The 14,566-nt window shown below is 39.2% G+C and overlaps 1 protein-coding gene across 2 annotated transcripts; it reads left to right on the forward strand.

Moving 5' to 3' along the window:
* Positions 1 to 308: 308 nt before the first annotated feature.
* On the forward strand, positions 309 to 11,472 carry LOC131232671 (BTB/POZ domain-containing protein At3g05675-like). 2 transcript variants are annotated; one of them, XM_058229070.1, is made up of 2 exons: positions 309 to 532; positions 9,502 to 11,472. In XM_058229070.1, exon 2 carries the CDS (start codon positions 9,573 to 9,575, stop codon positions 10,887 to 10,889), a length of 1,317 nt encoding a protein of 438 aa, XP_058085053.1. In that variant the 5' UTR covers positions 309 to 532; positions 9,502 to 9,572; the 3' UTR covers positions 10,890 to 11,472. The 2 variants fall into 2 exon arrangements, with proteins under 2 accessions (XP_058085053.1, XP_058085054.1); XM_058229071.1 differs by having other exon boundaries at positions 309 to 526.
* Positions 11,473 to 14,566: the final 3,094 nt, after the last annotated feature.

Raw genomic sequence — 14,566 nt, forward strand, 5'->3', positions numbered from 1 at the left:
TTGTGGTGGGCCCAACTGCGGTAGTGGTCCACCGGCTTTCATAGGTATCCTATTAACAGACTTTCCCTTGATAACGTGGAAAGATGAGGCTTGCATTTTAAATTGTCCATTTGAAGGCCATGAATTAGATAGCTGGAAGGCCTGATCGACGTTAATCTTTCGCGGTCAGGCTTACATGATCAGGCCCACCAGGTGGCAGTACGGATTCACCAACTCACAGTCACATCCACCATTAGTAAATTGCAACGAACCAGGATGCGTCCATCGCGACGAACCAGAGACGTCTTCTTCCACAAATGCCAACGCCCGGACAAATACACCGCTACTGCCGTGATGGTTAAATCGTAATCTGATCTTAACCCAATGAACGGACGGTCGGATTTCTTTTAGATGCTTGCTCACTCATTTACATGGTGCGCTTCATCTTTCTCTCTCTTGTTGGTTTCTCCGCTGCACATTCCCACCTAGATGAGAAAGGATCGCGAGATTCCGTCAGCAGGAAAGATCTCAGCCATCGATTCTCCTTGTACAGGCGAGAAGCTGAACTCAACTCCGCTGCGCGATCTCTTTCTAACCTAAATTCGTTTCTCGCTGTAGGAATTTTTAGGGTTATTTTTATTTTTAATTTTAATTTTTATTTGTTTCCTTCTGATCCGAATTTTCTTATTATTGTTTGCTTCTGATCCGAATTTGGGAAAATTTCAAGCCTTTTTTTTGATGGATTTTAGTAGTCTTGACCCTAAAAATTGTCAATTGCTTGCTGGTTTTAAGATTTGGTCAGTAATGCATTCTCGAATGAATGAATTCTGCAATATTATTTCCTGTTGAATTCTCATTTGGAAGAAAATATTATGGTAATTTTGCTTTGAAATACGAAAGATGATGATCACATCCATGCTCATGCTGAAATGGAAATTGGAATTTCCCATGGTCAGTTTTCTTTAGTACAGCAGTATAGTTGTTATTTGTAGAATTTGGATCTGTTATCTACCTTAGATGATTTATTGGATCCTTCACTTGAGGATATGCATAGTTTCCTCGAGTGTTCCTCTTTTACCAGTGGGGTCCACTGTTCAGTGATCCAGACTGTTGGTCTTTTGGGGCCCACCACGGATGAAGCGTGCCCCAAAAATCTCCCCGATCCGACGAATGTTGCACGCATCCGTGGCATTTCAGTTGAGCCATTTTTATCTTTCTTGATTTTTCTATTTGAAGGCCATATATTGGAAGTTTCGATTTTTCTGTTGAGGGGGGTTTCTCAGGCATAGTCCATCCAAGTGGGGCTGAACATACAGATGATCTGGATTGTTGAACCATCGGCACTGCGTGTATGATTTGCTATCCTTGGGTTCATCATCATGATCATCTAAGCCTTATCCCAACTAATTAGAGTCGGGTGTATATCTTTGGGTTGAGGATAGGGTGCAACTTGGGTTCGGGTCAACCCGAATACAACTGATCCAGGTCAAGTAGGGTTGGATTTTTAGGGTCCTTGAGTTGGGTTAGGGTTGGAAAACTCCAGCCCAATTTGAAATCGAGTTGGGTTCATGGTTGGGTTATGTAAGATTGGGAATAATGACTTGTATTTGGATCGGATCAGGTTGGTCAGTTTAGGATCTAGTATAGAGGAATTTGGGTTGGGTTTGTGTTGAGAACCTCTGTATAAGAGTTAGAATAGAATAACCCGGTTGAAGCGTAATGGTCCCATGATAGGTCATAATCTTGCATCCTTTCCCAGGAGTTGATGACTATTCATAGCTATAATCTCGAAACCGAAAAAAGAGTTCAACCCAATGTTGGGGAATCATATTGTTGTTGCTCAAACAAGCATGAAATGTATGCTGCATATTCGTCCATAGGTCAATCAGATGTGTAATTATTGGAATAATTGTTGGAGACTCAAATGATGGTGTTGGAAATCAGGGCAGGTTGGATTTCAGGTTGGTTCCTCTTGAGGTAAGGTTGGCCTCAGTTGATCCTCAACCCACCCAAACCTGCCTGAGTTGCACCCCTAGTTGAGGATACTATAATTCCTCTTAACAATGTGTTCTACTTGATGTTCATGTTTGTTTTCATGACGCCAAAATAGAGAGAAGTTAACTATGGCTATCTGGAGTTAGTAGATTATGTATTGATGTACACGTGCTTGTTGTATCTGCACCCTTAATAGATTCAGACCTCAGTGAGTCCAACTCAATTGGAACATGATATCTTATGCTCATGTGAGCCATGAAGAATTTTCTTAGTCTTGGGTTATCCAAATGAATTAAGTAGCACCGAAAGTGACCAAGGCAATGAGCTTTTAGGAATTTCTCCAACCAGCCTATAGCCCTACATTATACACACACACACATGCGCGCGTGCGCGCGCACACACACACACTAGGAGGAGTATTTGTGTTCGCTTGTCATCAAGGAGGAAATTGTTGAAGCTATGAACCCTAGTTCGTGTTTATGCATTTACACATTGTCTATTATGTAATGAGCTGAGGACCTTTTGCAATGGAAACACACACTTCTTTGGGCTACAAAGAAGATTTGCTACCTTCTCATCTATGTTGCTCCCTCAAAATTTTTTTTGAGAGAGGGAATGATTTTTTATTATTTATTTATTTATTTTTGTTGCTTTCTCATCTATTTTGCTTTTGCACTTGTTTTTGTTTGCATATTTGTGGATATAATTTCAAGGCAATGGCATCTAATTCATTTACCAATGCCATCTTTTCATTGCTTCCATCTAGTGTTTTAAATAGCTTACGCTATGTAGCATATAGCTTATGCTACGTGGCGTAGCTTAGCTTTAACACTGCTTAGCTCATGAAATTAGCTTAAGTTGCATGTAGCCTATGCTACGTGCTAATCTACATTTGCTACTACTCACTACATAGCCTATGCCACATGCTGTGTAGCTTATACTACAAGTTATTTTTCACTAAAGAAAAAGTCAGTCAATGTGTTAAATCATTTGTTGCGTTTTTAAAAATTTTAAATAAAAATTTAGTCAATATTTTCAGCAATTTTAGTAAAATAGTGAAAGTAACAGTACAAAACCAGTTTTTGTGCTCTTTCTTCATCTTTATTGTTAATCTTTGCCCTAATTTTCCTATTATTTTATATTGTTTTGGGTGCGAAATATCATGATGTTTTGTGCAACCAAGCAACCCTTAATTAAAAATCTAGAAGTTGCATGTAGCTTACCGTTACACTCTATGTAGCTTACACCTCATTCTTCAAAGAAGTGAACGCTATGCTACTCGCTATTCACTATTTAAAACACTACTTCCATCCGATTTTAATTTCGGGTTCATTGAGCTTCATGTTTATCTCCCCATCCGTCAATTTGATCTGGCAAAGTCCTCAAGTGTTATTTCCAAGCATCAGTTGTCTGGGTTGATTTCACCACGAGGTTGCTCTATCAGTTTTACTTATATTTTTCATTTCTTTTATTCTTTTGGATTATGGTTGTGGTTAAATGTGAGCAAGAAACCTTTTGAGTCATGGATTAGAATGCCTTTTGAATATTTTCTTATACTTTCGAGTAAAGAATGTCAATTTAGTTTTGGTTCATTCCTGGTAAAACAATATTTAGGCCTTCATAAGATCATCTTCCTTGTGGTTGTTTCCTTTTTTTTCCTTTACTGTGGTCCACCACAACAAACTTGCATGGTAAGCCCTATCTATCACGGCTAATGGTAAAGCAAAGAAAATAGAAATGCCCTAACTTACTTGGGAAAACTAGGAATTTACCTAATGTCTAAACTTTAAAGAAGAATGGGCTATTGAGTCTGCAAAAATGACCTCCGTAGAGATTCTATGCAGGGCTGTGGTGATGGGAAAGGAAGGTGTGGGGCATCCCTCCCCATTCATATAGAAAACATGGCCTCTATTCAAATGCAGGAGTGAAAATTTCTTGTGAAAATTTTACAATTGGAATGGCATATGATTTCTTGAGAAAAAGAAAAGAAATTTGAAACAGAGAGTGTGTAAGAGAATGGTAATATCTAGCAGAGTTTTCGTCCAAAGATCCATCTCCTTTTTGAGTTTTCTTGATTTCTTCCCGAGGATCTTGTTCAGTGAGATTTCTTGGAGAGGACAACATTTAGAATGGGAGAACAGGCAAATTCTCTATTCAGGAGGTGTTATTAACCCATGGACTGAGTTGGATTTCTTCAGCCACTTAGATGGGAGAGTTTCCTTGCATTAAACTAAAGCCTTAGTTCCTTCTTTTTTCCATTGTTGAACAATTTTCCTGAAGTTGGCAAAATTTTTTTTTTTTCCTGGAAAGGAAGCTACAGACTGTTAGAGATGGAGTTCTGTCACATGGGGATGGGAATTCAAGATCAAGAGCCATTCCTTTGTGAGATGGGAGATTTTATTAATAAAGCTAAATGGATGGTCAGATTCTTAAAAAGGATTTTGAAGTCGTATCTGAAGTAGATTGTTGTCTCGTGGATTGCAAGGTAAGTAGATTGTTGCTCACATCCATTGAATTCAGTTTGTTGTTGCTTGAGCAGGAATGGTACCACCCCTGCCCCTACGGTGTTGCACACCCATTTAGGAACATATGCCAAAGGCCTTTGGTGGGTAAAGAGAGAAGTCAATGGAGAACTACCAAATCTAGCAAGGGTAGATAAAGTGATTAATGCATTTTAGGAAGTTTCTAGGTTTTGGCTAGAATTAACGAGCTCTGCTGAGTGTAAATTCACCAACCAAAGAATAAATTTAGGTATTTTCATAAAAGAATGGGAATTTGGGGTCAATTTAGTTAAAATTTGATGGGTTCAAAATAGATTGAAATTGGGTTTTGGATTTTCGTGTGGGACAATTTCTATCACTTTCCAATTTGTTTCCTACATGGAAATTTTCTGATTTCTAGATTGTGCAATCCCTGGTTTTCCAAAATTTTCTCAGCGTTTGGGTATCCAAGTTTAGTTGTCTAACTACCTTAAAAAAAAGTCTTGGTAGGATACCTATTAGTTTTTGCTTGGAGTTGGGTTCAAGCCCATAGATCAATGGTAGACAGGGGGTGTTTTAAGATTGCGGTCTTGCGTTTGGCCCCGATTACCTATAAAAAAGAGAAGTTTTTGCTTGGAGTTAAAATTGTTGGCAAGAAGTGGAGCTTGGAAGACTATTTCGTAAAATGTCATTCCTCTGTCTTTGCACATTTTGGGTTTCTCAATCATGTTTTGGGGCTCGAAAATTGGATTCAGCTGATCTTGGACTTTTTTGAAAGTTGAATTAATGAGCTAAACAATGCCATTTGGCTTGTTGAAAAGCTGTTACTGGATGTGGGTTTTTTTTTTTTGACGAGAAGAAGATGGTGCAAAAAAAGGGACCTCCCTGGGGCACAGAAATGGAACTTTTGCATAGCAGAGGTGCTTCAAAATAAAGGTCCTTTGGGTTTTGGATATGGGATTTAGTCAACCTAGAGGTTTTGAAAATAGAAAGGGTGTAGGCACCGACTTAGTAGATGGGTTGGGTCCAACGCTGTTTGATTTTAATTTTTGGTTTGTGTTTAAGGTTGAAGTCAAGCTCTTGAATGGGTTTTCATGCTAATTTAATGAAATTCCTAAGATTTTAGGTTGCTAAGGATTGGATTCCTAGGATTAAGGAATTAAAACTAAATTTCCCCCCTAAACATCCTGCATAATTAGTCAAAGAGTACTTGATCCTATAAAGGAGGCCCCTACGCCAATTCAATTTAGTGATATATGTTTACTATATGGGACGGGGTGTCTACATGAACCTATTTATGTGGCAAATTAAACTAGAATGACAGGACACTCTTCTGTCTTCTTTCCATCGTGAATCCACCAAGTTATAATCCTTGCCAATACTTTTTAACAGGATAATGCCATGTGAAGCTTCCATGCATGTGTATTGATTCTTCAACTTCTGCATTAAAAGCTTCCGGTAATCTATGTTGGATGATTGAACTTAGTGGACGTTGTTGTTGGCCACCTACATGATTTTGAAACATTACTCAGTTTGAGAACATTTCTTACTTGAGCTGAGATGACTTCAGAATCGGACCCAGGACTTTGTCGGGTCTATCTGGTCACATTCTCCTCATGAAGCGTTAAATTTTAGATAAAGGGTAAGACTTTGAAGAATGAAGATTGAATGTTACTACTTATACTTAGCAGTAGTGTAACAAAAAAAGCATCTGTAGAGAAGTCACTTTGGTGAACTGACATCACTTGACATCACTTACTGTTGCAATAATCACAAGACTCCAACAAAGGTTCCCATGATAAATAAATCCTGTAATGCTGATAATATATACGGGAGTGATGATTACTAAATCCAAATGGTGAATCTATGAAAGGGCAGGAGACAACATAAAGTGGCAATTATTCAAGGGTTGATGACTTGCAATTGAGTTGGATGGACATACTACTAAAATTGGAGCAAACTGAATTTAAGTAATACTGAAGGGACGCAAATACACACATCTAAACATTGTATGGACAGATGCAGGTACAAAATGTTCAACACTTTTTTTTTTTTTTTTTGAAGAATGACAATTTATTAATAAAAGCAGCAAGGCTGAAATAATGCAAGAAAAAGAAAGAAGAACAAAAACAACAGGGACAGCCCATACTTTGGCTCACTTAACTGCAAGCCTCTGCATTGAAAGAGGCCATTGTCCATTGAATTGCATTTGATTTTGCTCAAACAAAAACCCCTTTTGGATTACTTCTCGTATCCTGAAAGCATCTATTATTTCTTTCCTTCGATATAGGCCACAACTCAGCTAGAAGAGAGCCATGCCTTTCTACCCAGGTTACCAAGACCGCCTCCATGCCGTTGCCTAAAGAAATCTTCAATAGACCTCAGAAGAACCCATGAGACGCCAAAGAGCCCAAGGATACTTTCCCACACTCCCCGTGAAAAAGGCCAATGCATAAAGAGACGACTCATGGACTCCTTATCTTTCCAAGACAAAGGGCAAGCATTGATTATAATAAGACCCTTTTTCCTCAAGTTATTGATTATTAACACCCTATTCCAACCCACTAGTCATGGGAAAGCCGCCACCTTTGAGGGGGCACCATAGGATGAAAGGAAAAAAAGGTATGTGCTTTGACACCACTGCTAGAGCCACCTGAGATCAACGAGTGGAGAGATTTCACCGAGAACTTCCCATACTTCTCTCGCCACCGCACCGAGTCAGCCCCTTCCGAAGTAGAGACCCCAGCCAACTGATTAAAAAGAGCTAACAATTCTTCAAATTCATCCTCATGAAGATCCCTTCTACACAAAGTAGTCCAAACTGCACAAGCCTGGAGAGAAAAAGCAGCAATTAGCTGAAATATCAAGATCCACGGCCACTTGAGCAAGCCGAGGATATTGGACTTGCAAACGCCGATCACCTAGCCATACATCCTTCCAAAATCCCATCCTTGAGCCAATACCCATCCCAAAACATACCTCTTTAAGAACCACACCTTTTAACGTCAAGATTGACTTCCAAACCCTCAAAATTTTCAACAATTCAAAACGAATAAAATGAATATGTTTCCCCACTGAAATAGGCATGCCCAAAAGATTGTATTTGTGATAGTCCCCACCCACCCAGCCACACACCAACAGACAGAATCTATAATTATTAGTTTATTGCTAAGAAAAGTGTGTTGATGTTTGCTTAGTTCATAGACCCTGAAATCAACTTTTTAGCCTTCACTTTTTACTTTTTACGTTTCAGGTTTAACTTTTCCTGCTAACACTTCTTGAAGGATTTGATATATACCTAAATGTGTCGTGTGCTCTCATGAAAACTGGTTTGGAATGTGTAATTTTCTGGTTTTGTCTTTATGCATATGGCTGTTTTAATCAAGACAATTTGTTGAAGTCCTAGACTCCTAATATTTATCCTATGCTTCAAGTCTATTGTTTTAGAAAATGATTTGTGATTCAACTTAAGTCTTATTAACAAAAATTTTATGTGAACTTTTCAATCACTAAATGGAAGAGCGTAGGGTTTTATGATTGTTAATGTTATTAATTTGTTTATGGATAAAAAAGGAGATGAATGCAATTATAGGTATTTCTTTCTAGTGAATGAAACTATTAGTGCCTTTGATATTGCACATATATTATCACTATATGCAGAAGCCGTGTAATGCTACAAAAGCACTAAGAATTATATCATATGTTAAAACATAGCTGCTTTGGGCACATCTTGATTTCTCAAGATATTTTGGTATTATTATACATTTGCTATTTCTTCATGCTCAGAGGCTTGGATCTGCATGCTTTAGGCATCACCTGTTCACAGATTCCTCTGTGTGGGGGTAGTCTGCAATAGTTTCGGTGTGGGGCATGTCTTCTCTGCTACGGCATTTTCTTATGACGGGCCATTTGGAGTCATGCATTTAGGGTATGTTTGGGACTTCAGATGGTCAGTTTAACTGAATTACAATAATTCAATAAAATATAGAGGAAATGGCCAGAGGAGAGGTGGGATCATATTAGTTCATAATCATGACAACTGCTAACTGCAGTTCCATGCATTTCAAGTGATACTTGAAACAACTGGAACTGAGGGTTAGTTGCTTGAGTGGGGTTAGACCTACTTTGGTCATTTCCACTTTATTGGATTGAAATCTTGCAATTCAATTTATTTAAGTTCTAAGTTGGGGGTGGATTAGATTTCTGATGTTTACTTCATATGTCATTGATTATCATCTTGGGCATAATATGCACTGCTTCTGGCTGTTTGCCATCTGGATTTTCTATAGTCTGCATGCTGAGGTAGCATTTGAGAGTGGGATCTTTTGAGAGCTGGTTCGCAAAAATTCGGGAGACATGTGGCTCCTGTGGCAACAACTCATCCCATGACAGTAGTCAAATATTTGAAAGCCGGTTATGTGGGGGTCATCCCCAAAAATGCCAAACAGCTTGTGCTGGGTTATTGCTGATGGAGCCACACATATACTGAACTTTTGAGAACCAGTTCCAAAGAGTTTACCATTGTAAAGAGGCCCTTGGTGTGATATATCATCAGGTTTGAGCCCACACTTCCATTGACAAGTGCTCGGCATTGCAACCATGGGATTGTTGCTTTGATCTTCTTACCTGCCAGAAAAGTGTAATAGTTTATGTCCAAAGGAACAAAGTAGAAACAGTTCATGTATAGCTTTGCAGAGTGCCTAGCATATTCTCTAGACATATAAATCTAGTTATATACTTACACTACTTATGTTGCATCTAGATTTTGAACAATAATAATAGAAGAGAGTTGTAAATAAAAGACAACTTCTAACACTATGTTGCAGTTGTAAAGTTCAATGCTGGATGATTATATCAAGACCTCATTTCGGCAAAATCTGCAATTGGAATATCGGATTGTTTAAGTAGAGCAATTATTGATGTTTAGCATCTATCAGTTCCCATTTTCTTGAACTTGGTTGAATTTATATGTGCTTTCTTTCAGCTACAGATCAATCTGGGGATTGTTTTGGAATTTGCTTGAATGTATATATGTGCCTCTTTTCAGCTACAGAGCAATTTGTGGAAGTTTGTCTTCGTGGGCATAAAGCATGAGTCTCGTTAGATTTTCTTTAACTCATGGACAAAGCCACAGTGGCTGATATCTACGAACTGGGTGATCGAGCTACAAGTGACGTTGTTGTCCGCTTGAGAAACAAAGACGGAAGGCCTGAATGGTTTTACTGCCATTCTTCTATTCTTTCAAAAAAGAGCAAGTTCTTTGCAGACCGGCTTTCTGTTATCTCATCTTCTTGTCAGACTCTTGACTCTCATAACTGCATTGAAGTCTGCTGCTCGGGTCCTGAGTATGATCATTATGTTAAGCTGCTGAGGCTGTTTTATCTCTCAGACCATTTGGTTACAGATTCGTGGGACTCTGTGAGAACTGCTCTTGGGGTTCTTCAGGCTGCAACTGCTCTGTGCTGTGAAGAGATTGCCCAGAGCTGTATTGAGTACTTGGAGGCTGTACCTTGGGAAGAGAAGGAAGAGGACGTGATCTTGAAAACCATCTCCGGCCTAGGCCCAGTAGCCATGCCGATACTAGCTAGAATTCAACCTGTCGATTTGAATGCTGTAAAACACGTATTTATTTCTGCAATTCGATTTGCAACGTCAAAAGACAAATCACTCCCTCCTTTCACGGATGACCTAAAAACTTCTGCGCAAGAACAAGTTGAGTACATGCTGGCAGAGGATGAAGACTTACCATTGGTAACAGCTGATAGCGACATAAAGGCAGAGGTAAAGATTGGTCTTTCCAAATTGTTTTCAGCATTCGAATCTGAATTAAATTTGCTGTTATCTGAGTCTGACCGCTCGCTAGAGGAAGCAGAGTCAAAAGTCCTGCAGTGCCTATCAGATCTCGAATGGGTTTGTAGCATACTTCCTAAGATGGATATGTTGAAGGATTTTGTCTGCAGCTGGGTGGACATTTCGGTTAATGTTCTTGCAGTGGTTCAAGACAAGAAGCTCAGTTCTGGGATTTGGGCAGTGAAGGTAAAGTTAATTGAAGTGACAGCAAAGGTTTTGGATGCCGTTGGATATGGGAATGTGGTTCTTCCGGCACCATCCCGGGTGCAGTTACTGAAGATATGGCTTCCGTATATAAGGACGATGAAACCTCTGTTAGATTCCAAGTGTACCGAGGATGAGGCATTTCCATACAAGATGGACGCTGATCTCTGTCAGGGCATCGAGGGGGCAATAATCTCACTGGTTCTTGCATTGCCATCCAACGATCAAGCAGATATTTTAACAGATTGGATGGAAGCCGAGCAGGTGAGGTATCCAGATTTGAGTGAGGCTTTTGAGGTATGGTGTTATAGAACCAAGGCTGCAAAGAGAAGGTTGGAGGTTGGGTTCAACGAAGTTGGCAATGCCACTGTCAGCCTGTGAGAATCCATCCATTGTCCTATTCATTGTTTGATCAAGGAGGGATTATATGATCCTCAGCCTGAAGCTATGTTTGTTGGCTCAGGTGCCGAGTCCTTATGATGGAGCCCCATGGACCTATAATCCAGACTGTTGGTCTGATGGACCTAACCATGGATAAACTGCGTGAAAAGATCTCCCAGAGGTAGATGGTAGCCCATTCGATCTTCTTGACTATTATTCCATGGAATGTATTTTCATCAGGGAGAATTTTGATGCATGGTCCATTAGTAGAATCGGCTGGATATCGTGGCAAGATCCTAGGACACTACATATCCTCAGGCCAGGGATCATGTAATTGTTTTAGATGGACTTGGATGGATATTGTTTGTTTGATTGATGTATCATAACAGAATTAGAAATGCAAAGTGCGCTTGCATGCACTTTGTACTCACTACTTGCATGTGCCAATCTGGCATGCATGTTCAAGATCAAAGCCATGCATCAGGTGAACCTTGGTCTAGATGCGATGCGCAAAAGAGGTAGGTCCACTTAACTGATTGGCCACAATTTTATGGCAAATGTGACAGTTTTCAATTTCTTTTTACATCCATTTGTGCTGTACACTTGAGGCTCCACCTAGTTGGCAGACCGCATGATTTTTGGTCTAGGGCATCTACGTGTGGCCCATCTGATGGGTGGCTCATACCATGCACGTGCCAAGTTGGCGCATTACGAATGGCTCCGTACCTTGGAAATTGCTCTCATCGACTATGCATTTAACATGGATCCAACAAAATTGAGCTGTATTCGTCTCTAAGTTCCTGTTTGTTGTTATGGCTTTGTGATGATGTTGTTGTTGTTGTTTTTTTTTTTTTGTGCCATATATGAAATGAAGTCAAGTGATGAATGGGTTGGATCATTTTGACCTCCATTCTGGTCAGCTAAAGAAAGTGGCCCACCTTGTTTGAAACCGTAGGTGGTGGGTGTCCGTCGCTACTGAAATAGATGGTGGTTTTGGATAGTATCCAACCGAACCAACATATCCGGCCATTAGATCCTTGTATTCATCAGAAACCTGACTGATAGGTGACTCCTTGATTCCCTCATGTTTGTTTTGTAGTAGTGCATTTTGTCACTTTCTAGTATTTTGTTCACTCAGCATCAAGCCTACATTTTGAAAGGGCCATGCTAAAAATCACACGGATTTGACCATTTCAGCAATTCTAGAAATTAGGGAATTTTTTTTTTTTTAATGAAAAAATGTTGGATTTTTATTAAAAAAGACGAAATACTCAAAATGTTATTTTACAGCAAAAGAGCCTAGATGAATTACTGTATCTTCTTGCCCAAATGACCCAGTCTTTTTTATTTTATTTATTTATTTTTCTAAGGAGTGTGAGTATTTTTGGGGCACATCACAGAAAATAATATACCCTTTCCAAAAATGTCCAATTTCGGGAATGGCCTGCCTGATGAGTTTTTTCAGCATAATTTTTTGGTCAAATGGTTATCATGGTGGCTGCACCTTTTTGTCCGGTTGGATGTCGTACAAACCCCACGTGGGCCACGCAACCCTCAATCTTCTTCTTCTTCTTCTATTTCTTATTTTTATTTTTATTTTTTTTTTGAGAAAACTAGACCAAGGGCATTTTACTGATTTCACACAGCAGAGAAACTGGGATTTTTTTTTTTTCCTTTTCATAAAATCAGATTTTCATAAACATCTGGATAAATGTCTATCGAAGAACCCATGCTATCCATTTTTAGTAAGAAAACCCAAGGGTTCAAAATGTTTTATTGGTGTAGCCCATCCAAGCAAGGCCCGGCTAATGATCTATTTATAAGGTGATTTTTTTTTTTTTGGAAATCCACACGATGGATGATCTTGCTTCTATAAGTTAAAAAGGATCTCCTTTGAAAATATGAAGTTTAGGATCTTCCAATTGTGATGTTTTTGGTTCAATCAATGGTCAAGATGATTGAATTTGATCACATATCTAGCTGCATTTCTGCTTAATCCTAGAAAAGAAAAATGATCCCACGAGATAGTCATGTATGCCCTGCTTCATAAATAATATGGGAATTTTCTGTCATATTTTTGTCTGATCACATTGGGAAAGGAGATACCGACCTAAGAGTTTTGGTATTTCCACACGTATGTACCATATATGTACCACTTGTGCAAGATTTGAGCTTTTCATCTTATGCTTAACAAATCAAGCATTCTCACTAATCAACGCATTATTTGGGCCAAACATGCAGCCATCAGATCCCTTGATTGGTGGAACAAACAAGTGATCTTCTTGATGGGGCTGTCCCTTTTACATTACTTGAATGACTCGTTTGGAGGAATATAAAAGCGGAGTGCATTGCACAAAGTTAGGAGGTTTGCCAAAGCTATTGAGAAGTGAACTCCATATAGTAGACTAAGATAAGAAAGAGAGGAATGCATGTGTTAAAGGTGCGTCTTTTGGCAAATACTTTCAGACCAGATGGACCTACACATTGCAGGTTATCTAATGGGCGGTTGGGATCTCCTTCAACATATGCTTGCCAATAAGAAGTTGTTTGATACACTGGCAGAGGAGGACCATGATATGCGACTCACTTGGCATATAACTATTGCAATTCAGAACTTCCAAAACAAGGCAATTCCAATTCAGATGGATAAACCATGAACAGTACAATGTGGAGTTGTTTTTATGGTTGGTGCAAACCAAGATTGGACCTCAATGTTTTTAACCATTCATCAAATGATTGGGATTGTCAGTTGGAAGTGATTTTTATAAGAGAGACTGATATCCAAGGTAGTAAAGATGATGGATGGTGCAAATGATCGTGATCAATGACAACTGTTCCTCTTATTAACTATTAATCAAATGGCTGGGATCGTTTGATCAAAGAAATTATTCATAGTGTAGACTATCAGGTGAGTCCTGCAAAAAGTGTCCAGATTAATCGCTGGAACGTTTACAACAATTTAGATCTGCTGTGTCAGTGATCACGAATTAGACGGTTAGGATTGATATGTCAAAATAATTACGTACAGACCAGGGAAGCGGATTGCGTACTGAGTAAACTCTGTGGGGTCCACCGTGATTTAGGTATTTTATCCACTCCGTCCATCCATTTTACCAGATAAGTTTAGGGTTTTAATCCAAAAATGATACACATCCAAAGCTCAGGTGGTCCACACCACAGGAAACAGTGTGAATTGAATGTCTAACGTTGAAAAATTCTTGGGGGCCACAGAAGTTTTGGATCAGGCTGATATTTGTGTTTTCGCTTCACCCTTATCTGTGTGATCTTATGAACAGGTTGAACGACAAATAAACATAACATGGACAACATGGTGGACCCACAGAGCTTGATTGTATTACACGGTCCAAAAAAATAGGTGTAGCAAGATTTCGGTCTTTGGCAACACACTGGGCTGCTAAAAATAAACTTCCTCCTTATTTATGTAGTATATCATAATATTTATGAAGTTAACATACTATTTAAAAAAGGAAAAACAAGAAAAGAAAAGGAAAGTAAAGACGAGCCCCTCCCCCTTCCACGACAACTCTCTTACACATGCTTTGATATCCTTATTTCAAACACGCATGTGTGAAGAAGACAAGGAGGCTGACTTCCTAGTTCTTTGGAATAGTGCAGCAACACCGGCCCATTTCGCAGTGGCCAGGTAGGTAATCGTC

This window comes from Magnolia sinica, chromosome 18 (assembly GCF_029962835.1).
Source record: "Magnolia sinica isolate HGM2019 chromosome 18, MsV1, whole genome shotgun sequence".
NCBI classification, from domain to species: domain Eukaryota; kingdom Viridiplantae; phylum Streptophyta; class Magnoliopsida; order Magnoliales; family Magnoliaceae; genus Magnolia; species Magnolia sinica.